We start from the raw sequence: 25,772 nt of genomic DNA on the forward strand, positions 1-25,772 counted from the left end.
TTATATTAGTCTTATTTGGAATGGACACTGAATACTTGAGAAAATATTTTCAATAGCCTTCTAAGGAAGCAAGTCTAACATCACCAGTACTTTCTTTATAGTAAGAGGTCTATGGCTTTTAAAAGACAATTTTTATCATAACATTGAATTTCTTCTGTGATTCACTGCTGTCCTTCACAATCCCATGCTCTAACTCACTTCATTCATTCTGGTGTGGATCTCTTCTAATTTGCACTACCAGAACCCCCTATTTATAAATGTATGATTGTTCTTTGGAAAAGCCAAATCAAAGCTTCTTCCATAGCAGATGAGTACAACTGACTGGTAAACCACCATCTCCCTCTGGACTAATTAAGAATTACTTACTGATGTTTGGATAACTTCAATAAGGTTGAGAGATGGCAATTTCCTGCTACAAATCTGCCCTAAAAAATATCTAACTATACTTTATCTAGAATCCAGAAACTGGATTATTAGTTGTTCTATATGACTAGGAGAAAGGGTCCTTCTTATTTAGATGATAAAAAAGATCCAGCTTTCATGAGGGAAGAGGAATTGATGTAAATAATTTTGATTTCAGTTAATCAATATTTTTCAACGAAAAATCATTTAAGAAAAAAATACACTAGTCTTACTGACTTCTTTGACCATCAGCAGATGCACAGAATATGTTCAGCCCTCATATAAAAATCTCAGTCCTCAAGACTCATGAAAATGGAATGTACCACTACCTTGGTGGGAAAGAAGAGAACATAAAACCACAGTTGAGTCAGGTTGCTTAATCCATGTTGGTCACTTCTCTGCTCTAAATAAAATGATAGTGATATAGCAGTGAAATCAAAACCCATGTCAATTAACAAATATAGGCTGCTCAATATTTTAACGCATATCAGAAAGAAATTTCAGCATGAACGCAGCAGCAAGGACTGTGAAATACGAGGACATTCCATTAAATATTAGTTTTAAAATATTAAGAGTGACTATTCATTGCACGTAACTATGGCTGCTGAAAGCATCCAAGGAATTCTCAGTTTCCAGTCTGAACACTAGTTCTGTCAGCACGTTTTCTGGAATGAAGTGGGCAGGGTGTTCCGGAGATGAGTTCAAGTTGGGCTGGCAGGAGATGTCAGGAAAACACCTCAGGAATGACTGCTCCTGCTGGAACTTGGTATGGTTGGGGTTTATAATGAAATGCAATGTGAAACGTGTCTCTTTGGTCAAGCATATACTTAATTACAGGCAATCACTGGGTTATTTAAAGTTCAAATTATAGTAGAAAAGGACTGTTTACATTGTTTATCATGAGCAGCACATTTACTATCTGGCTGCATTTAAACAGAATTATGTATCTAAATACCAAGGCACAAAACATATCATGACATAAATACATTGAATTAAAATAAATTAAAGGTTCAATAGATTTTGCAGCACACGATATATGGACTTGTTTATAAAAATTTGACAGAAGTACCATATGATGGCTCGTTACCACTTTAATTAACAAAAAATAGATCCGGTAACATTCAATTGCCACTGCTATCACTTAATGCTCTGAAATGTGGTTTGCCAGCCATGAAGTTAATGATTACTAATAATGAACTTAAGCTTCCTGTTGGGAATTTGCTCATTCTGCATCATCAACAGAATGTGAACTCATGACACTTCAATCCTGCTATAGCTTGACAAGAAGTAAAATAGAAGCAGCTGTGGGTAAACTACTAACAGACTAACTGAAATCCATGAAACATTTCACTAGCCTGGACCACCAGTAATTGTAGTTGTCCTGGAAAAATGTTATATTACTAGAAGTGGGCAAATGAGAGTTTCAAAACCCAAATTTCAATTGAGAATTTATGTAAAGCTTAGGCTTCAAAATTCCTTGCTCAAGTCCTGCCTGCTACATGGATGGACTGAAGAACTTGTTTTCCATAACACAGGCACACAGCAAGAGTGGGAGGGCAACTGAATTTTCTCCCGAAAACAGAAAAATATGTACAATAAGGAACAGCTACCTTCCCCTTAAACTGCGTGTAATAGAGGTCATCACAGGCAGAAATTTATGAGAAAAACAGCAATTGCTAAGTAAATGCTGTTAAAAACTAGAAGGGTTTTCAGAACCCAGCAAAACAAGGAACATATTTGGTGCAGTTACCTTACTAAAGTGAATTTTGTGCAGAAGGTTAAAACAGTCGGGGAAAAAATGTTTGAATGGAAAAACTATTCTCCACTATGGGAGGTCCTTTGTCAGAGCAGTCAGATCACAGAATAATGTGATATGCCACACTACTGAACCACAACCAGACCTGATCTCCTGTGGACTTTGTAATTAGCAAAAACATGAAGAACCATCAGTACCTTCTTGCTGCTTGCTACCATATGTAGCATGGGACTATTGCTATCCTGGTGCCTTTTGGGCCATTCTCAGAAAAAAAGTATTTAAAGGCATTTTTAAAAGGGCTATACAAAGTATTAACTGATCAGCTGATAATGTCAGATGTACGAATGAGATATTTCAAGGGAACCGGGTCACTGAAGGGCAAGACAGAGGGGAAAGTTGATAGCAAGTACACAAAGAAAAGTCTGGGAAACTCTCCAGAACAAGTCTACTCATTAACTCCTTCACCACCAAATAAGACGTGAAATAACATTAAGCCTCAATTACCCTTAACAACCTCTCTTGGTATCAGGATCCAGAGAGGAAAACCTTAGTAATAAAACACATAAATGAATATTTACTCCCATGAGCTCATAAATGACATACATAAGGATATTTGAAAATAATAACCCCATTCTTTCTTCTGAAAACAGAATTGTAAGAGATCATAGGTTTATTCATCCCTTTTTCCTACCAAAGAAAAATGGATATATTTGCTTAGATCTAAATGAGCTAAGTATTAATCTTAACATAGCCACAATTAATGCTCAGTCCCTTAAAATTTCCATTTCTCCACTAACAGTTTCACTGCATGTTTTTGTTGTGTGTTTTCTGTAACTGAATTAATGTGCAAATATGGTAAAGGTGTGGTATAGTAAGTTGGTAGTAAAGGTTGAAAACAGAAAGGAACATGCTGACATAACATTTCATTATCTTCATCCTTTGCTTTTTCTCCATTATCTCCTCCCTATCATTAATTTTCTTTCTCCCACTATATGAACAGCCTGGTTCTGCCCTGGTTCTGTGGGCTCTTTTCCATAAAATTGTTTTTCCCCTGCTTCTCAAATTCTTATTCAGTCCTTATTGGTTCTCCGGCTACTTTCTGAACATTTCATGTCCATCAGCTTACTCACTGCTCAACCCACCTTTCCAGTGTACCTGCACTGAAGAAGATCCCACCACAACTTTTAACCAAATCAGCATCTCCACTCTCTTCTTTTGATATTTGAATGATACAGTATGTAATTATTACTGACCTACCCCACTAGGCTTTCAGTACTCTCTTCTAAGGCAGCTCTCACTCCTGATATTTTTGAAATATATATATTTTTTCCCCTAAAAAATGATCTCTTTCCTATCTCCTACTCTGATTCACATACTACAAAGAAGTGAGCTTTGCTGCTCTATCTGGCTCTAGCAATTGTCTTCAAAGCTATGAAGGCCATGGTGGCTTCAGGTGGCTTCTGTAGGAGGACCAGCACTTTCTGACCTCTGCTTCAATAGAACATTCCCATTGTCACCTCTCTACTATGAAGAGTAACTTGCTCTCTATACAATTTCTAAACATGCTGCCTTTGTGAAGAAAGACACATTTGATTTTGGGGCAAGTGTGTGACCTGGCACCTGATGATTCTGGGTAAGATAAACACACATATTCCTTGTCTGAACAGAACAAAGTAGATAAATTAAAGGCTGCTGAGAGGAAAGTTATTTAGAGACAAGCTGAGAAGAAGCTCAGATCCAGAAGTTCCACAGGTGTTCTGTGAAAAGCATTGCCTCCATATAATTAGAAAAACAATAAACTATCAGATTAATTTGGTTAGCCATTTGTGATTTCTGCTTTTATTGGGAAACTCATTTCACACAGATTATTTTTAAAAATAAGGTTTTGACTGGTTGTGGGTCTATTTATCATTTCAAGAAGAATTTCTAGAGCAAAAGGGGAGAAAGAGACTCTTGGAACACCTGCAAATACTATATCCTATGCAGAGAGTAGCAACGGAGGAATTTGCATTGCTGTGAGAAGACAGATTGATATTTGTTTCTTGGCAGGCTTTCAAATTTAATTAAATGTATACATTTGTAAGTACAAAAATTTAAATAAAAAGGACACATAATGTGTGTCTATATGCATAGTGTGTATTCATGTATATAAAAGATGTCTTAAGATTTGTGGCCCTTAAATGCACACAACTCCCACAATTTTCAATGAGAACAGCTCTCAGCCTTTCATCATTCCAATACACAGGACAGGTATATGACACACATAGGAAAATGTCTTCTGGAGAACATAAGAAACACGCGCTGACTGGTAATTAGGGACCTTCTGATTTTATATCTAGAGATGATTTGGGTAGATGACTGTTGATGCAAAGCTATTTTGGATTTAAACCTAATGACTGTAAACTTAGTCCACTGGTTTTCATTTTGAAGCAAAACAGAAGGGAGAGCTTTTATTTTTATGTTAAAATAAACCAGAGTTGGGACACTCACCTATTACACAGAACGGTTTCCTTGCAAAGCGCAGTCTTCCTTGCCATCCTCGGTATCGACAACAGCATCCAGCAGACCAGATACGAATAATAAATTCCAAACCAAAGACAACAATCATGACAAATTCCTAGAAAAGACAAAGAAGAAAAATGTCTGTGACAGGCAGCCAATATGGAAGCATTAAGAAACACTGCATGTGTCTAGCAATACATCTTTATCACCAGCAGATCCCAAAGCCAATTATGGGATCCTGCTTCTCATCATTGGTTGCTGGAAATACAGCCCTCAAAGTTTCCTGGGGAAGCATCCAAGTCTAACCTGCTACAATCAGCTACTAAGTAAGAAACACAGAAGGGCCTCATTCTACACATGTAGTATCAATTCAGAGAACTTTGGATGCTGAGGATCAAACCACAGGTGGCTCATATAGTTAGTGAGATATTATCCACACCCATAAAATTTGCTCTTATTTTGAAGGCTGAAACTTTTGGTAAATATTTCTTCATGGTACTCCACCATAACAGTAGAAAGGTGAACTGACTGCGATGATGAAGCAGCAGTTAGGGAATCCATTTATTCCCAGGAGCAAGCTAATACATGCAACTGTAATTATACACAATGGGTATGTAACTGTTTGTAAGATAGTAAATAAATATTCATAGTAGGCATAATTTTCCCTGGACAAATTTTGGGAAACATCCAGAAGTACTTCCCTCATTGCCTAAACTGCATTTCTTTCACATTGGCATCCTCAAGACTACTCATCTCAATAGCAGGAACATGTTAATGGAAAAAAAATCAGTACAACAGTGAGATTAACAGAATTTTAGCAAGAAAGATTGGAGGACAATTCAGCTCTATACCTTAAGGAAATCTGCATCTCAGTAATAGGCGGTGATATAGTATCTACATACTCATTCAGAATTATTAATTCTGATATTATTCTGGAATGCCATAATAAAGTTACAGGATTTGAGAAGATAAAATCTCTTTGCCAACCCAAAAGGCGAAAAACACTTGAAGGAGGTTAATCAAGAAGAAGCAGTTAATCAAGAGGAGGACAAAAGCTGTTTCTTTATTAGGCAGCTGAATGTGTTTCTACATTCAGGAGAAAGTTGTCCCTTCAGCCAATTAATTGGTTATTCCTACAGGATGAGGGCTACTGTGGAAGCAATGGGAAAACAGTGCAAATAAAAATAAGAATGCTTGCAAGGGTAGGGATGATGCAATATTGTCTTCTCCTCAATAAAGTGTTTGGATGTTTTTAGACTGTGAGATCCTAAAATTCTGGAAGCCAATAAGGCTAAAGAGATCACATATATCAACTCAGGCATTAATTTACCTGAACTAATGACAGTATTAATATTGTGTCATACACAACCTTATGATTAATGGCAGTACACTGAAATATTCTAAATTCAATTTGCTTTTGCTTCTTGACACCATAAAACAATTTGAAAACACAGTATTCCATCTTAAAATGGCAGCTTGTACAGCTGCATGGCACTGGTAGATTTTTTAGGCCCTTGTTAGCATCTTCATTTCCAATTCTGTGAATTCCATACTGAATTCATAAATAAGCAAAATGAGATCCCTTTGCTAAAATGCAGCTAAAGAAAGCATTAATAACATTTTTTGGGGGGAAGAAAAGAACACAGGGAAAAATGAGCGTGGCTGTTTAAGATTTTCTTTTTATTCATCTTTTGCAAACTTCCACTTAATTCCAATGTCTGAGCTGTTGCACAACTTTAGAAAAGACTATCTGCAAAGCTGAAAAAGTTCCCCATGTAGTAACTGCATTTTGTACCAGCTGCCTACCATGTGGTGCATTGCCTTGTATGAAATTCTGTGTAGGCCAAGACTAAAAAGAACAAGAAGACAAATTCAAAAAAGAAAAAAGAAAAAAAGAAAAAAAAAATAAAGGAAGAGCATGTATTTTAGTTGTTTAACTACCACTTTTACAACATGAGTTGTTGAATCTGGTTTAAACATTGTTTGATGATGTCTCTGAGTTTACAAGGGTTGATAGCATGTGTCCAGGCCATTTGGCATCTGATTCTCTGTTAAGTTACCACTTTGGGGCAGGGGTAACAGACACTGAAGGAGGAGAGGAAACATTATCTGTTTCCAATAAAATCTTTTCCTTGTTAAAATCACATCCTGTTTCGTTTCACTATTGTTCCAGTTTTTTCTAGAAAACTTACTGTGCGTACAGACATGTAAGGAACACCTCCTTAAGTAAGCACCCTGAGATGCCATGTGCATTGCTCAGCCCATGTGGGCAGTGCTGTGTGTGGGAGCTGATCCACACAGGCAAGAATGAGTCCTCCATCACATCTCAAACCCCAAGATTCCTGCTAGGCCTCCCTGCTGGCATGAACGGAGAGTGCTTAATGATGCACAAAGGACTACTCTATAGTTTCATTTTGGTTAAATTAGTATCATAATACTGCTGATAGACGTTAAAAAGTGTTAATTTTTTGGTAGTTTAATATTCTGGATCCTATTAGTGCTATGCAGCTTTGCATTCGTCATCTTCACTACCATTAGCAATTACTATTTGCTGTAACACTCAGTTATGCAAAGATGAGCACAGTCATTGTATGCTGAAGGCATATTTGAGAGTCTTTTTTGCTGCACGATCTCCCCTTGGAGGCAGAAATTCCATTTTTCTCTCTCCCACACATATATATACACACAGACATATACCACAAAATGAAAAGTCATGATGATAAATCGGCTCTGCGGTAGAAAAAAAATGCAAAAAGCTATATTTTTTTAAAATTTAAATTTAAATTTTATTTTTTTTAGCAGGTGGAGGGTTAAAGTATGAGATTTTTCTCAGAAAAGCAGTGTGGAAGAAATGTCTTTGTTCACTCCATGGGAAAAATGGTTACAGTGCCTAGCAACACCATAAACTTATGCACAGTGATAGACTCTCAACATTGAACTTTCTGTTAGTTAAGGAAATTTTACAAACAGCAGCTGTAGTTACAGTAAGTGAGCTCAAGTATATTAAATACGACTCTGTGCACAGGAATGCAGATTTAAAAAGTCCTGCATAAGGCTTTCTTACACACACCAAATTTCTGGAGGTGTTAAAGTACAGTATAAGACTGAATAACAGGAAAGTCACTGAATAAGGTGGAGATGGGATTTTGCACTAATTTTTGCACTATATAGCAATAACTATAGCAATATTTCAAAATGATCTTTACATCCTATCCACCCCTACTTCCTCAAACTGAATTTAAAAGGAAGGCATCATCATGAATGCAGGAAAAAGATTTTCCAGAAACTGTGAACACATTCAAACAGAAAGTCTTCCTAGCATTTTATGGGTCAGTTTTATACCGGTGTTTTGGACTGGTTCAGGCTGAAACCAGAAAGAGAGAGAAACAAGTAATGTTTCGGTAATCAGTGTATTCACTCACAATGTAAAGACAAATCTCTGTCAAGGTTAACTCAGGCCAGGGAATAACATTAGTTTTTCCTATAGCAGATGTACTGTCATAAGTTTTTTGGTTTGTGATGGATAACAATTGTATGGATGCATCCCCAAAAGACCTTCTTTAAAAAAAAAAAAAAAAAAATCATATAATTTATAATGGCTTCTAACCATAAATCTAGGCTTTTAAATAACTTGTTTTTAACTTCTTAGCAACTGAAACATAAAATCAGAGCGTAATAGAAAAGGCATGTGATGGAGTAAATCATTAGAACTCATACAACTTGTAGGATTGCCCTAGAAATGACACATTCGAAGTATCTTTCTCCTGCATATAATATGATGGAACATCATCAATTTTGGTTCACTTAAGAGATAAATAATAACGACTTCTACATCAGAATGGGAAAAATCTTCCATGGGTGCCATGTTTGGACATAAGGAATCCATGCACAAGACAACTGCTCTGCTGTTAATTTAATTATACTTCTTGTATGGAAATTGGGATATTATGTATTCCAGAGACTGCTGAAATAGGACAGTGGAGCTGCAGACTGCCTGCCTTGAGGTCACTAGAGAACAGGGTCTATAAGTGACATTATCAGGAGCCTAGGACATGTACTTGAACATATTAAATTAATCTCCTGAAATAAGCTTTAATCAGGCTACAAGTGCTACCATACTGAAGACAACACTACTCTGTAGTGTAGCTGCATGGCAGATACTCATCTGCTGTAAATCAGCAGCCTCTCAGTCAACACAACAGGAAGAATAGGAGGAATTAAGTCATCCGATAGCAGCTAAGGAGCTTCTGTTCCCACTTCCCTAAAAACACATCAAGAGGGACATCAGGTGCCTCCAAATCAGCGGGAGAAAAGGAAGAATAAACATTTTCTCATCCTTTCATTTGTTGATGACAGTTTTAAGAATGTCACCAGCTGCTGAAATTTCTTTATGGTGACATAGGATGAATCGTTGATACTATGCAAATAGCAATGCATTAGTATTCCTACTCAAAAAAGATGAGAATGTTTTCTCAATTGACTAAAGCAAGAACACCTCAGCTTCTGCACCCTCCTCTCAACCAAAAAACACCCTTCAACTGATTCAAAGCACTGAACACCAGAGTTGGACTCTCATTGTTAACAGACATTGTTGGGAGGTGACGGTGGTGTAGTGCTATTGCATTTCAGAGAAACCTGAGAAAGTTTTGAACTGTAAACAGCTGTGCTGCAGAAGCACTTGTAGGACTCGGGATGCTCCTGTTATACTGGCCACTTTCCAGATTAAAATCAGCAGATAAGAATATGTGCATATGTTACCGTTCAAAATAATGTCGTAATTTGAACCAGATCATTGGAACTAGAAGATCCTTAAGGTCCCTTTCACCATAAACCATTCTATTAATCAATTATTATTATTCTTAATTCAGCATTAGAAGGGAAGATCTTTGAACTAAACAGCTAATAAGTGCTCACTTCACTAACAAATGTTGTAATTCTTTCCAACTGAAGTTTAGCAGTGGAAGAGGCAGCCATAAATCTGGAAATATAACCCAGAGCAGACCCTATTAGTGGCATATAAATCACAACCAGAGACTGTAGTGCAGCTCCCAGCAGTACCCACTAAGTATGAAATTAAATGTATGCACATTTTTTTTTCTCTTTTATCAGTTTTGTAATAAATGTGACACTTTTACAACACCGGTTTTCTGAATTATGATTAAGATTTCCCATGCTGATTCTATGTTAATGGAACATTATTAAGAAATCAATCCTGTGCCTTTTAATTTAATATGCAGCCACAAGTCTATTGATATAATATTAAAATCCCAGCATACGCTCAGTTTTAATTAGCTGCACATTATATTGGACTTCTGCTATCCAATTCCCTCTTAGCCTTTTGCTTATTACCTGAAATAGTATCTATCAGTCATGTTTCCTTATTTATTCATAACAGGAAGAAAAAAACCCACAAACAAACAGAATTTTTGTGTCAGGTAAAACCAGCTTTAACTCAGACAGCAAAAACACACGCTGGAATAAAGTAGCTGCCATTTGATTACTTATAGAGTATTTACCATACCAGACCGAACTTCTAGCACTGGAATTGTGCTAAACTTCCTCTGCATCCATGGGGGAAGGACAGAAACCCCAGGACAGCTGGGGATGCCACAGAAACAAGCGCCCTTGAAGCACCAAGATCCACTACTAAAAGAACTTTCCTCCACACAGCATCTGCAGGTTACAGTGCTTAACATCTAAGTACGTATATCAGCAAACTTATCCCAAAGCTCCTTTTGGCTTTGGTAGATGTGTTTCTTCCAGAAAGACCCTGGCAACTACTGAAAACCATTTTTCAAATAGGGAAAACTGCAATAGAAAATGCTGATTTCACTGTCCATCCTGCTCTATCCCAGACACAACATCATCCTTAAATATCATGCTTTCCTGTGCCTCAAATTTACACTCATTGCTTTGCTCCAGGTCATATGTTTATGCCATGTACAACTACACTTCTGAGATAATTCCTGAATGGAGACAACATCAATAACACTCACACTATAGAAAAATCCTCTACTTTCTCATCATCTTTGTATCCTACCTTGTGCTTGTTTACATTTTCTTCCTCTGTAGCAAGAGATGAGCAGTGAATGGTCTCATTTTAATTATAAAATGATCTGCATAGTCAAAACAATGAAGTGCCGTACAGCTGTACCCAGGCCTTTGCATCCCCTCTGCGATTTCTTCATGCATTTTTTTCTGCTGCTGTCATGTTTCTGATGTCTCATGCTACAGGCAGCCACATCTCTGTAGCAACACAGATCCCAGATCTCCCTTTTAAAATGTTTGTGAAGAATCTGATATCTTTTGCTCTGCCCAAAAGAAATGTAGAAAGGTGCCAGAGCAATCACAGAGCAGATTCTTTTATGCTCTGGAATCCATGCTAATTTTGTATTGATGCAAAGGGCTTTGGCTAGTTGTTACAGCTGGGCATATGTATGTGAATTAACTGGTAACATTTGGCATTCTGATAAGAGGAGGGGAGTGGGATTCTTTTATTCTTTGGTCTTAGCATGTTTGGACTTGGTAAAACCTAGAGATTCAGCAAATGATATTTGCTGCATTCTTATTTATTTATTCTTGAAGTTTTCTTTAGCTCATCAACAGGGCTTCCCTAGAAGGATACCATGGTATGCTTCAATTACTGGGAGACCTCTGGGCATCTGGGATGATGTAGTTGGAAATGTTTCTAGTACTAAATACACTCAGAAAGTAATTTCAAGAAAGTGTTATATGAAAACTGGTAAATTTTGGCATATTTAACTGGGAAGGAACTTCACTCAAGCTCTCAAAATGCTCTTATGCCTCAGGTTTACTGAAGTTATTCACATCTGCCACATCAGCATTTGTTTCTTGTGTAATTTTTCATTTATGATACTTTCACTCAGTTCCCTAGACTCTGAAAAAGTTGACTTTCTCCCCTCTTTTCACTCCAATAGTTAAGCTTTTAAATCCAGCATATCACATTTTGCATTTTACAACTGCCATTTGTGGAGTGTTTTTCAGCTTTTCCTATTCTCTGTTTTTCAAAGTTTATGGAATTTTGGTCTTCTGGAAAAAGAGAAAAGCAAAATCCTTCCACATCCTCTCAAAAACATATACATTTATCTTTGTGAGACATTCATTTCCTGTGATCGTATCTACATTTGGTGTAATCAGCCAATTCCTGTCAGGTTCAGATTTGATACCAGAATTATTATCCTGTCCATGACATACATCCCTTCCTTAAGCATTCCATGAAAGCCTCTAAACTCAAAGCAACCAGTGCTTATTTTGCTAATTCACCACTGTAATCCTCAGGATTGGACTTAGATCCAGTATGTCTCTGTATTTGCCACCATCTACACTTAAAAAATCTTTAATGCTCCTGTTATGTGTATGTCTGCATCTGATCCTTGCAGATTTTTTTTATTTTTTTTAAAAATATCTGCCTGTATTTTGTACCACAGATTGTGAAGTCCTTAAATTGAATCTTGTGATCAGATTTCTCCTCTCACTTGAGGAAACTGCATATGTGTTTGCATGCTTTGTCACATCTGTGCTGAAGGGGCTGAGTTGTTTCTCCAAGTTGCGCTGATGGTGGGGTTACGTCTAGGCTTCCAGACAGCTTTCATATCACTCATATTCTGTCTCTTTCAGTATTTTTTTTTCCTTTGATAATACAATGTTTTGTAGATTTTTTTTTTCCTTAAGCATTATTTCTGATCCTGTACTTCGATTTTTCTCTAGAGATACATTCTGCATTTCAGTTTGGCAAGTTGATATTTCCCTGCCAAGGGTCAGGTTTAAGTTTCTGAATTCAAAGTCTGAATTTAGACATTGATATGAATCCATTTTTACTGTTGCAGTCTGCACTACCTGTTTTTTGTCTGTTTTAACAAGATATTTCTCACTATCCATATAACAAGTTAAGATCCTCATCAAACTCTAATTCAATACTTTAGAGCATAAACTCTTGCAAATCTGCATCTATGCAAAATGCTACACTTATGACTTAGAAGTCATTTGCCATACTACCTCATTATCGTTTACTTGATAAAAATAGGAAGAAGACATATCATGGAAGAGCAATTGTGCAAGGAATTATGTTTGTTTGTCTTTAAAGGAAATCCTGGACAGTTGGTTTGGCTCTTTAGCACAATTTTGTTGATCTGACTAAAATGAGATGTGCTCTTCCCTCCTCAAAGAATTACACTCCTGTTAATCTGAATCATGACACTTCATCAGTAACATCTAATCCTCTCCCATTTTTCACTCATAATCTCCATATCCTCAAGTTGTGAGTGTTCTCCTAGAGAAAGTGGCCCCTTGAATGGCTGGTTAGAAGGTCCTTTCTGGAATAACGGCAGTCCTTTCTTAGGAACACATTAATTCATACTAGTCCTCTGTGCTATTAGTACCAATTATCTTTTCTACTGACTTTATGCACATGGCTAAATTATATGATGGACAAGGTAAGTTAAGTGACACATCTTACATAGGAGCAGGAATATGTAAGAAACCTACAGTGAACCCTAAGCACTGCTAAAAAGAGATATCTCAGATACCTTCATAGTTGGTATGTGATGTTACTTTGTTATAAAATCATTTTGATTGTTACTTTCACCTCTTACCATAGCTACAGTGTGTGTCTATTCGTTTTAGAGGTTTGTTGGTTGGTTTGGAATGCCAACACTGCCATCCCTTCTGTTCTCTCTTCAAGTCTCGTGGTCTTTATCCCACAAGATGATCCATTTTGTGGGACAACTGATCCAATGATGTGAATAGAGCACTAGCCACCATTTTTAAAAATCTGTTAGAATCACAGAATCATCAGTGTTGGAAAAGACCTAGAAAGATCATCCAGTCCAACTGAACACCTATTACCAATAGCTCCCACTAAACCATGTCCCTCAACACAATATCCAATCGCTCCTTGAACACCCCCAGGGTAGGTGACTCCACCAGCTCCCTGAGCAGTCCATTCCAGTGCCTCATCATCCTTTCTGAGAAGTAGAAGTTCTGCTCTGCCTAGCCTTAAAATTTTGTAGCTATCATTTGTATGATTACATTCTGGTGGATGGATTCACTCTTCTAGACCAGAGACAAATTGAATACACACTTGCCTGCTAGAGAGCAGCTATATGCTATGCTTTTAATCATCCTCCTTCTATGTTTCTTTTATGGGGAAATATTAGAAGAGAAAAATTTTAGGAAGAGCTTAATTGCTAGAAGCACTCACTAGACTCTCCTTTTGGATCCATGTAAGTGACCACAGTAAGCACAGAAGTTAGCTTCATCTACTGTACTCTGTCTGCTTTTATGTTTCCGAGAGTTATTAATGACTGAAGAACATGTTTCCAGAGTACATTTTCAGAGGCCCTTATTTTGGATAACTATGTACAGTTTTCCATCCCAGTCCTTTTCAAACAAAAACACAAAGCAGATTTGATGAAACCAATTCTACAGAAATTCACCAGTTTTGTGATTTCTCTGGCTTGATTAAAAATGAAAATTATGAAAAAAAAATGGATTTTTTTCACTTCCAATGAAAATGATATTGCTTTTCTACAGCTTTTTACTTTAAGCCAGAAGCTCTAAGACACTTGCAGAAATGTGCCAATGCCAGGTCAAATGAAACATCTAATCTGATGCAAGTTCTTTCTGGACTTCTGATTTGCCAGCTCTCTATGGGTCAACTCATACTTTCTTGAACGGACAGGAAACAAATAGAAGCAAACAAGTTATTTGCATAGCTTTAGCTGAAAAAGATCTTAAACTACAGAAAGTTTGGTCATGAGAGTGAATGCCCTCTGATTCCAGTTATTTTTTTTCTTGGCTTTCTTCCCCAGAAGATTTGATTTTGCCTTCCCAGCCTAAGTTTTACTTCCCTTGTGTTTACCATTTGATAAAATGCCAGGAAATGTACTTGCAGGAGATCAGCAATACGCCAAAGATTATTTTCTTGCTGTGTTAGTTGGATTCTTCAGCTGCTTGTGGCTTTTTTTGATGTTGAAGTAGATTTTCTTCTACTGTCTGTCTGGGATATATCACTACTGCAGCTTGAGTGTCAGAAGTTATGTGCACAGATGAGGCTAAAGCATAATTATAATTGTAGGTACAAGCAGTTTTATCTGATGCTCTCCATCTGGTTAGGCTTACGATTTCTGAAAGCAAACCTAACCAAATTAATTACTGATGTAGTAACAGTTCATATACTCATATATCTGAAGGACTTTCATTTTAAACATAGAACTCAAATATCGAGTGCCTTTCCTCTGACAGGCTCCCCGACGAGCAGAGGGTGCCTAGGAATCCAGCAGTGCTTATTCAGGTACTGAAAATGAAGCCCTGGCTGGGTGCAACCTGATGTGGTGTGGTTGCTTTGTGCTGGCCCTGGGAGCAGGGCTTGGGATTTTCTACAGTCCAGATGAGTCCATTAACCACTGCTGACACCCAGAAGCCCTCAGCTAATACTTCTTTCCTAAACAATTATTTACTTTGAGCTATTGCAGAGCTATTGAACTCTGTTGTATTTTTTTCTGAGAGTGTTTAAGATGCAGTGATCTGAGGCTGTGTTCTCTGCTCCCTGGTAAGATGAGACTCAGGGAGACAGATAGATAGATAGATAAATGGAATGACTGACTGCAGAATCTTCTCTGCTCCTCTGGCCTTTCTGGGAAGGAGAAAAAGGTTTGCTTACCTCATTTATACTTCCCTTTTAACCTTCCCATGTAATTGCTAATAGCTGCAATATGTCAAAAGTCACAGGAGCTGGTGCAGGCAGCAGCTCAGGTATTAAGTTGAAGAAACATTACATTAACTTTTTAGCCAATTAACATGGCTCTAGGGGGTACCATCTGGAATAAATCTGTGAAGCAAACAGTTCACAGAAACCCAGCAGGCAGCTCTACAGATTGTTGTACTGTACTTCATTAGAAAATAAACATCCATCTTCCATCTTGAGCACGAAGCAAAACGGTATTAAAGCAGATCTCTGACAGTTAATACAACTGTCTGTATTAAACGACACACTTGTAGGAAGTGTGTGAATCACTGTAAGTAAAAGGTTGTGGAAACTCTAGTGACTAATTATTTGCTGGCACAGCCAAAACAACTCTTCCCAAGTAAAGGCAGAATTGCATTACTTTCTTATTTTGTGTTTGCAATAACTTGCTTTGATAACATTACTATTATCAGTTAATGATTCAGTAATGCTGAGAAGGAGCAAATCACGCACCAATAAACTGGAATAAACCAGTCAGTTTTAGCTTGCTTCTGGAATTTCATACTTTGCTGTGTTTATATTTTTCTCCATTAGAGACCCACAGCAGGAGCCATAAAATTTGTCATCACTAGATTTATTCCTGCCAAGGGCTGCTGAACACATGAGGCTACAGCACAGAAATGCTGGACCAAGCTACTAAAACTTTGATGCTTCAAATATTAACTATCCATGCTCTTCCTTCTTACAGTCATTTCTGTGTTGGAAGGATGGCAGAAAACATTAAGTCAGAATTGCTGAGATGAGCAAAGCCCATCTTTGAGACTATGGAAGCAGGAAGCCTCACAGAGGCTTCCCTTCTCAAGTCCCAGGCAGCCTATCTCTGCTGACGGACACTTCTACAAGTACTTTGCAGGGACTGGGATATGGACTAATGGAGCTCACATTCCTCAATCCGTCCATGGGAGCAAACCCAGAGCTTCACAGAGCTCTTCCACTGTCAAACTCCCAGGCAAGCCATAGCAAACCACAGGGAACATGCGTATCAGCCAGCTGAGGAACTGGCAGTAAGCACACCAGCAAAACCAACAAGTATGTGACTCACGGGAAATGCATATTTTATGTCAGAACAAATGGCTTTTCTGCAAGCAATTTGCATAAATATAGAGGGAAACAAATTACCTGTCGCAAAATTACTTTCTATCAGAAATTGGGTGTTTTCAGACAAACCAATTTTTCCTGTTTTATGTACTAGAAAATCTTAGCAATTGGTGTAATAATTGCAATAAAACAGTTACAGAGCATTCAAACAAACTTCCATTTGCAAAGTGTTGCTCAACTGTGCAAGAAATGGAAGTAAATATTAGTAAAGAATTAAATCCGATCACTTTCAGCTGGTTTATTGCCACTTGACATCTTATCCAGAAACAGGGATAACATGGCTAGGAAGTAGAATGCCACATAAAACATGGTTCTTCCTAATGAGCCCTGCTAAGAAGCAGTATGATAAGATGGAAAGAGCATGACACTTATGCACGTAGCCAACTACAGTCATTTCTTTCAGGTATACTGATGTGGTAGCATACTGTGCTCTGGAGGCATACCACACACTGCAATTATGTTTATCAGACTGGTCATGTTACAATTAATTGGGACATTGTTCTGAAGAGCAGTGCTTTCAGATATATATAGTGATGACAATTGATAGGTTGGCATTTGTCAACAGTTACTTCACCTCAGGCATTAACTAACAAGACACAGCCTTCTGTATGCATGGAACTGAAATAACCATGGTAACTCCAGGTATACAGTGATATTTTAATGACCGCAATCACTTAACCTCAGGCCATCACTTGCAAAACTAAACAGCCCACCAAGAAGCAGATGAATAAAGCATTTATACTATATATGAAAAATGCTAAGTGGTTTTAGGGATTATAACCATTTATATGTAGCTTACAAGGAAAAAAAGGAGAGAGAATTAGAATACAAAATCACGTATTATAAAAAAATAATGAAGGTACCACAACCTACTGCTGCAACTGCCACTAAAATGTCAGTATCTACCAACGGCTACTAGAAATTGACATCTAAGATAAAACAATTTCCTATTTTAAGTGCCTCTTAATACATACAGACTTTATAAGTGGTGGCAGCAACAGTATGAAAGGTCCTTCCTGCTTGGTCAATACCAAACTGCAGCAGAAAAAGTGTCAGTAATAAAATAAAGCAGTTCTCAAGTAAAGAAGAAGATGTAATGATGATTACATATTAAATAATGATGTAACTTACATACACTCTGACTTGGTTTTAAAACAAAAAGAGGGTTCTATCTTATTATTATGTCATCATTCTGCTGAAAAGTATGGTTTCTTAAAGCATTCAAGAATTCCATAGTGAAAAAAAGAATGAGAGCGTATATAAAAGTATTTGTAAAGATGTCTTGTATTTAGAAGCTTCACTTACCAAAATGAAGAGACAACCAGAGGCAAGTTTTGTGTGTTCAGGAATTGTGGAAAACACGGACAAAATCAAGCAACCAAACACAAGGAGAAAACTGAAAAAGAAAGAATATTAGCAATTAATATTTTTCAGAACCTGGATCCAATATCTGTATTCTTCTCCACCAACATTAATAGAAGACTATCAATTAACAGTTCTCATTAACAGAAATGAATTCAATTACTGCTTGGTTAAATAAATAGCCTCCTTATAATTCTTCAGACTTCTGTGCAGTACTGATAGAATTAATAGAAAACACTACGTGTATGCAGACCTTGGTGAGACGACCCAACATACACAGACGCTACTTTTGATATCTCAGTCCCGTACATTTACCCAGTCCAGCCACTCTTAGTGGCTCAAAAGAAGGATTGTCAATGGGAGAGCTTTCTTCCCAGTCTGAAGGATCATTTCTCCCACAGTAGACACAGATATGGGCAAGATGAGGTTATCAAAGTCCTAAAGTACATATTGCATCTAAGTACTATGACTTTTCCCATATTAACCAACTTCCTTCTGAACAACAGACCTTAATAAACTATTAGAAGCTCAAAGCAAGCTTCGCCGCCTTGCAACACTGGGGCCTGGAGTTTGAATCCCCCCTGTGGCGCAAGTGGTAGAAGTGCCGCTCTGCTACACAGAGGCTCGAATCCCGGGGGCTGGACTCGATGATCTCTAAGGTCCCTTCCAACCCGCACGAGACTATGATACTATGATACTATGAAAGGTAGCCTGGCTGTGGTACCACTTCCCTAAAAAACTAGGCACCATTCCAGGAACAAACTTAATATCAATGGAAGTTAAAAAGCAGGCACGAATCAAGAAGGTCTTACACAAGTTAGGCAGTCACAACTGGGAAAACATGACGGCAGTTTTTAGCTTGAATGAGTTTGCTTGTTTCATGGTACTGACAAACACATACAGATTAAACAAAGCACCGACATACTGCCAAATTTCTACACAAGGAAAATGCAAATACTCAGTATCATTGTACAAATTCTTGTGAATCCTGTGCCTGTTCTTCACAGCAGGGAGCATGCATGTAGCATACAGTGTTCATGGACATGGGCCTGAAGGATTGGTATCACCCTGAGGTCTATGCCATGAATGATACAGAATACCTTTTCCTATAGGGCTGCTTTGCCAATAACAGTGCCACTGTGGTGGTGAAAAATGTTGTCTATGAAATGCATCAGAAGAGAATTTCACTTCATCCTCAATACCATGGAGTGACTAAGCGAAACATTCACTGATTCATCTGTTGTGCAAAGTGTTATATGTTCTACATTGTAAGTTCTCGCACTTGTACTGTCTTTTGCAAGTAACTGCAAGTTTCATAGAATCAAGTAGCTGTCAGTTGTCAGTCATGCTCAGTAATCAACCGATCAAAAATAGCAGGCCTTTGACTTCCTTCTGAATTGCTGGGATGCTTGCTATACTTTTACTCAAACCCAATATTAATGCAGGTATACACCTGCCAGAAAGAAAGAATGGCTCCTTCCTGATACAAAAGTGATGAAATCTCTTCCAGGGACAGAGCACAGAAATGACTGTTTGATACAGACAGGGTATATACTCTTCAGTGGGATGAGTTTCCATTAACCCACACAATCATTCTGAAAACAATGCAGCTTTTAGAAAAGCACTGAGGTGTGTGGGTTGTTTCTGGTGGCAAGCTCGTTTAGCAGCGTGGTGGTCATGGGCTGCAGCTCAAGACATGCAGGAGAGGCTGAGCAGAGCTGGGTTTGCCCAGCCTGAAGAAGGAGGGGAGGCTGAGACATTCTGTTGTCAGCTATCTATTTCTGGTTACATGGAATGCAGAGAGGAATTTCTTTTTTAGATGTGCAATGCCATAATACATTGGTGGCTTATTTGGTAGCACATCAGCTAACTTCTGGGATGAAGTTTCTCGTGGATAAGCTCTATCAAGAGCTGTAAATCAAACAGTGGTATCATAATATGCAGGAGGGTAATAATGGTCACATGCCGTTGACAAATCTATCTTCCAGTCTAAAGAAAGAGATCAGCAGATATATGCTTAAAGATTTTATAAAAGACTGGTCCAATTGATAAAAACTCACCTTGTGAGCAAATTTGTTCCCCTTCCCCCCAACTCTGTTTAAAGGAAAATCTTCCAGAACACTGCTGGTAGTTTTAGCTACTGGAGTCTTCACATACAAACCCCCTATAATTACATCATACTGACATAGTCATTAATGTGGTTTCTCCTAGTTAAAGCCTGCATGAAGGGCAAAATAAAATTAAGAAGTGACTAAGAATTTACAGTAAAAGACTGTCATTTCCTTTTGCTGGCTTTCCTCAGTTCTGAATCAGTTAAAATTTTATTTTCTTGTAGTCTTTGCTCTTATGTATTAAAAATTGCTCTTGTTTAGTTATATTCCAGTAATACCAGCTAAATTTGAGGCCCCAGTGTACTGGGTCTTGTCCAAGCACATAAAACAACTACAACAAGAAATCTCATGTAGCAAAATTATGGAAAACAGACGCAGTAGGAAAAGAAGAAAATCTGTTGTTTCCATATCACAGCTGGAGACCACAGCACAGAAAAGGTAGTAGACTCTCCTGAGGCTGTGTGGAAGTCTTCAGCTGAACTGTGAAGTGGACCTGAACCTTTTAAGCCCCAGCCGTGTCCTGCAGTCACACATCCTCCAAACCCAGCATGTGTGATGAACTGCCACTGTCCCTCAGCACTGTGGTTCAGAAGATCATGTTGGCAAAATGTCATTCATGACATGGTGGAAAAGTGAGTCAAGAGAGGGAACCAGAACAGTTAGGCAATGTATTAAAACAAAAGTAAATACTCAGGAAAGCCAGGTGCACAGTTTAGATCAGCACCTGGTAGACACAGGTTTGCCAATTATCCATGAAAAGCAAATATAATACTCAAAGTAATATGTAAGAATGGTCTCACTGGTCTCAAAAGGATATTTTTCCAAACCTTATAACCTTTTGTTCTCATTTATTTTTTTCACAGAAGCTCTACATGAAATGAACCATTGCTTTTAATTATTATTAAAGAACAAAAGGAAAACATCTGCATTTATCCACTTGCTCGCTCAAATCTTGCCCCCCTATCCTTCATTCCTTCCCTTCAATGCTGAACACTTTTTTCCCTTCAATTCAGCATTTTATGTCTAAAACGAGACTGTAAGCACTTCAGGGGAGGAGAAAAACCCAGTCCTGTTAGCTTTGCCAAACTCAAAGTATACTTTCAGGTGCTGTTAAACACAACACTAGCAAAAGGAGGAAAAAAACATCACGTGTTCTTGTATAATTTCAGTAGTATATTTACTGCTGACCTGCTTTCCTTCCTTTGAAGTAAAGCAATAGATGGAAACAACTTTCAAATTTTCTAAATTAGACTGTTTACTCAACCCGTGGAAGGAAAGCTTCTCAATTTTCCACAGCAAGAGCCGAAGACATGAAGAACGCAGCTATGCTTTTTACCTGGCATGACCTCAACAAGGATCTGTCCAGTAAAAACAAAACCCAAAGGTCTGAGGGCTTGGTGGTCAAAGTGTATCTGAAACTGTTTTTCCAGAGATGAATGAAGGGCAGAGGTTTGTATTAAGCCTTGGACAGTCATCCCACATCCCTTTAACAGAAGAAAAAGAATTCTTGAATGGCAGCATTTGAACTGTGTGCCATGATACGCACAATACAAGAGGATGTTGCTGTAAGTATGGAGCTGTGCAAAGTAAAACACAAAGTGATTATATTTGGCCTCTAGTCTTTCAACCTGGATCATATATTTGTTCAAGCTGAAAAAAACAGATGGTCTTTCCTCGTGCATTTACTATCAGACAGTAAAACATACGCCTTAGGCAGCAAGTTCCCATAAAATTATTCAAGCACTGCTATAGTCATGTATTTTATCAAAAGCAGATCCTTTCATCTTCTTCTCCAGCTTCTGAAAGCATACACTAATTGGAGAAAAGCCAATTTACAAAAGATAATATAACTCAGAAGCTTTGATATTTATTCAATCTGCCTCTCATAAACTTGTCTTACTGGTTAATTAGGAACTACCAATTCTCCATTTATTTAATTTTCAACGGAGTTTTACTATAGTTTGTGATTTAAGAGATGTTGATATGGCAGAGGATGTCCAGCCTAAAAAAAATTACAAAAACATTACTCAGGGAACATCATAAGCACAAAAAATATGCTCAGTGAAGTTCTCTAAAAGCCATTTTGCTATATTATTTACTTCTAGAATTCAAATAAACATAAGTTAAACATCTGAAAACAGTTTTATGACCTCTTCTGTAAATAATAAAAGTTATATCACTGTTAAAGTGACATAATTAAGTAATTAGACCACCAGAGTTATGTTCCAATGTTACTTGTGGTCTAATTTAACACTCGTAAGAGCAATGGTATTCAGGATTATAACAAGACTTGTTTGTAAATCACTAGCAGTGCCACTGTCTTGGATTTTGTATGGATGGTAAAAAATGCTTGAAAGGTTTTTCTAACCTTACCTGTGTCCAAAGTAACTTTTACTTCTCATATAATCATAGAATGGCCTGGGTTGAAAAGGACCTCAACGATCACCTGGTTTCAACCTCCTGATATGTGCAAGGTCGCCAACCACTAGACCAGGCTGCCCAGAGCCACATCCAACCTGGCCTTGAATGCCTCCAAGGATGGGGCATCCACAACCTCCTTGGGCAACCTGTTCCAGTGTGTCACCACCCTCCATGTGGAAAAACTTCCTCCTAATATCTAAACTAAACCTCCTCCATCTTAGTTTAAAACCACTCCCCCTTGTCCTATTACCATCATCCATTACCATTCCTGTTCATACGCCCCCCTTCAAGTACTGGAAGGCCACAATGAGGTCTCCCGAGATCCTCCTCTTCAAGTTAAACAAGCCCAGTTCCCTCAATCATTCCTCATAGGAAAAGTGCTCCAGCCCCTCTCATCATCTTAGTAGCCCTCCTCTGGACCCATTCCAAGCATTCTGTGTCCTTCCTGTGCCCCAGGTTCAGATGCAGTACTCCAGATGGGGCCCCACAAGAGCTGAGTAGAGGGGGACAATCACTTCCCTCTCTCTGAAGGCCACCCCTCTTTCAATGCAGTCCAGAACTCAGCTGACCTTCTGGGCTGCAAGCGCACACTGCTGGCTCATGTCCAGCTTTTCATCCACCAGGATCCCCAAGTCCTTCTCTACAGGGCCACTGCTCTCAAGAGGTTCTCCTCCCAGTCTGTAGAAATATTTGGGATTGCCCCAGCCCAAGTGCAGCACCTTGCATTTGGCCTTGTTGAATCTCAGCTGGTTCACATGGGCCCCCTTCTCCAGTCTGCCTAGATCCCTCTGGATGGCTTCCCTTCCTTCCAGTATATCAACTGGCATACTGTACTGTATCCTCCTGGTACAAAGTTGAGACTAAGGTAACTGCTTTAAAATTTACAGAGTATTTTTTGCATTCACAAGGTTTGAGCCTGCAAGATCTAGCAGAGCTCCCCAGGACTAATTCCTTTTGAGAATCAGAATCAGCAGGAGCCGGGAGTCTCCTTAGCAGTGAGCACTGCTTTGAAATGTTTTTTTTAATGCATAAATGCATAAAATCCATGTGAAGCATTAGGTAACTAAACATCCTGAAGATTTTACTAAAAGTGTAACAACAACAGATCTGTTAGAGATTCCAATAAGTGAATACAACACCCAGGGAAAATTCAAGAAAGGAAGGAAGGAAACAGGCCATCATTCATAGCATTGTTTTACTTCCCTTGGGATTATTAGCTTCGGTGAACAGCTCTCATAAAAAACCGTGACAGATATCTGGTGAGTGGGTTGCACTGCACAAGGTCCCTGCAATGTCTAGATCCTGTTTGCACTCTCTCTTGATGTCTGGGAAAGGCTTTAGCATGCCTTGGAGCTGACAAGAAGAGAGAATTTCTTGGGCTACATGTTACGTCTATATACACAGATGTAATATGCAAAGCACTGAATTCCCAAAGAGGTTAAAACACACTTGCTGTTAGACTGAGATCTGGAGCACCTTGCTGCATCCCGGAACAAACGTGTGTGCTCAAGATGTGAAGGTCAACTAAAATCTGACAGACACCCTGAGCCTTAGTGTCCCTCCTGGTATCTCTGTTTAAGTTCTGGAGGGGGATGGAACTGACCTCTCCAGTGAGATACCAAAAGAGACCGGAGCACTTTTCTAGCTTCAGGAAGAAATGAAAGTGAAAACATCAGCTAGTGTAGGCTTGAGGAAGATATTTACGCAGGTCCTGTGGTATCTCCCTTAAAAAGTAATCTTTTCAACATTTCTATAAAACAGATAATGCACTGCTGACATGGTGGAAAAGAATACAGTTTAACAGTTTTGATAGCGCGAGCCATGTGGATTAGATTTTCCATCATTTATAGTTTCAATGTGACTTGTTTATGCAAGAAAATGAGATATGACAAAGGTTATTACAATTTGTTAAAAATGTTTGACAAAAGCCACATGGAGAATAAGCGCTCTCCTATAGAAGAGATCTCATAAATTTCTCTTGTAAGCTTTCTTTAAAATGACTTGTACTTCAGCCTTTTCTTCAAGTGGAAGAGTGGGAAACTGTACATTGTGCCATCTTAAACCCTGGAGCAAACACAGCAACCCCGTCTATGGATAAGTAGAGTATGAAGACTTTGTAGTCTTAAAATGTGAAAATAAATTTGATAGAAAATTGTAAAAACATTTTTTGAAGTTAAAAAATGCAGTTGTAGCAAAGCCATCTTCTCATTTTTCCTCTCTTCTGACTGTTGCCTTTTTTTCCCCAGAAATACAGCAATCTGAGCTGAATTTTGTTTTAACTTTTTGGGGAACTGAACCTGCACTTCATCAAATGCTTTGGAAAGATGAGTTTTGTTAGGATCTGATGAATAAATATTATTTAAACACTATTTTATTTTTTCATTCCTTTCTGCAGTGTTTATTGATTCTAAAAATTAACCATCAGAATAGTTCATCTGATATGAAGGAGTTTAAATTTGCAATGACAAAAAGCGGTGTTCACCTAAGTTGATCTTTTTCTGTCATATTTTATTGAAGAAAAATGAACTGGGTCTTCTAAATGATTGCATTTGCCTTAAAGTAACAAAGCGCTCAAAAGGCTATAACAGGTAATGTAATTAAAAGCAAACGAAAACCTCAAATTCCTACAAGACACCAATCAAAGTGTCACTAAATACACAGTGGACAATCTATTTCATCACATACAAAAACCCAAACATCAAGGTATGGCTCTCCAGTGACCAATAAGGCAGGCATCATTCCTCCTTAAGCAAGCATGCTGGTTAAAACAAAACAAAGGGTTCGAAGAGCTTAAACCTCAGAGATACTTATGACATAGATAATTTCTAATAAGTAAATCATTTTCATTGGCTTCTGCGGGACACATTTTTGAAACAAAAGTAAAAATAATTTGAATGGCTTCATTTGAAACTGTGGTCTCATTTTACATCTAGAACACTTTTCTGGAAGTGTGTGATCTTCTTCCAGACTTTAAATACTTTAAAGCTTGAGAAAGCCATACTGATTTGCATCCCGGAATTTGTTTCCAAATACAAATGCCTCAATTCTATAGAAAATAACAAAACTCTCCCCTCCCACTCATAGAGTAGATCTCTTAGTAGATCAAAATTTTCAAATGGATATGCTTAGTTTGCTGAACAAAATCTGTAATATTTTTTGTTTCATTTTGCACCTGATAGCCTTAATGCCCAATGACAAGTCTGGTAGTAGCAGCTCACCTAGCAACATTCACTTCAGGTATTGTCCAATAAATTAAATCAAAATAATAATGGAACACATGCTGAATCTACCACTTTCCACTAGGTGCTGCTTTTGGATTTTTTGTTTTGTTTTGTTTTTTTTACAATAAATAAAT

The 25,772-nt window shown here is 38.0% G+C and overlaps 1 protein-coding gene across 3 annotated transcripts in view; it reads right to left on the reverse strand.

Annotated features, from left to right (window-relative positions):
* Nucleotides 1-25,772, reverse strand: part of KCNQ5 (potassium voltage-gated channel subfamily Q member 5) — a 243,455-nt gene that overhangs the window by 65,418 nt on the left and 152,265 nt on the right. For all 3 annotated transcript variants that reach the window (XM_085543744.1, XM_015859068.3, XM_015859067.3), the window contains exons 2-3: nucleotides 17,829-17,919; nucleotides 4,649-4,775 (exon numbers count right to left, since the gene is read on the reverse strand). In XM_085543744.1, coding sequence (XP_085399870.1) covers nucleotides 4,649-4,775; nucleotides 17,829-17,919 — 218 coding nt within the window. The remainder of the gene's footprint in view (nucleotides 1-4,648; nucleotides 4,776-17,828; nucleotides 17,920-25,772) is intronic.

This window comes from Coturnix japonica, chromosome 3 (assembly GCF_054131305.1).
Source record: "Coturnix japonica strain WE chromosome 3, WE-NBRP24, whole genome shotgun sequence".
NCBI classification, from domain to species: Eukaryota; Metazoa; Chordata; class Aves; order Galliformes; family Phasianidae; genus Coturnix; species Coturnix japonica.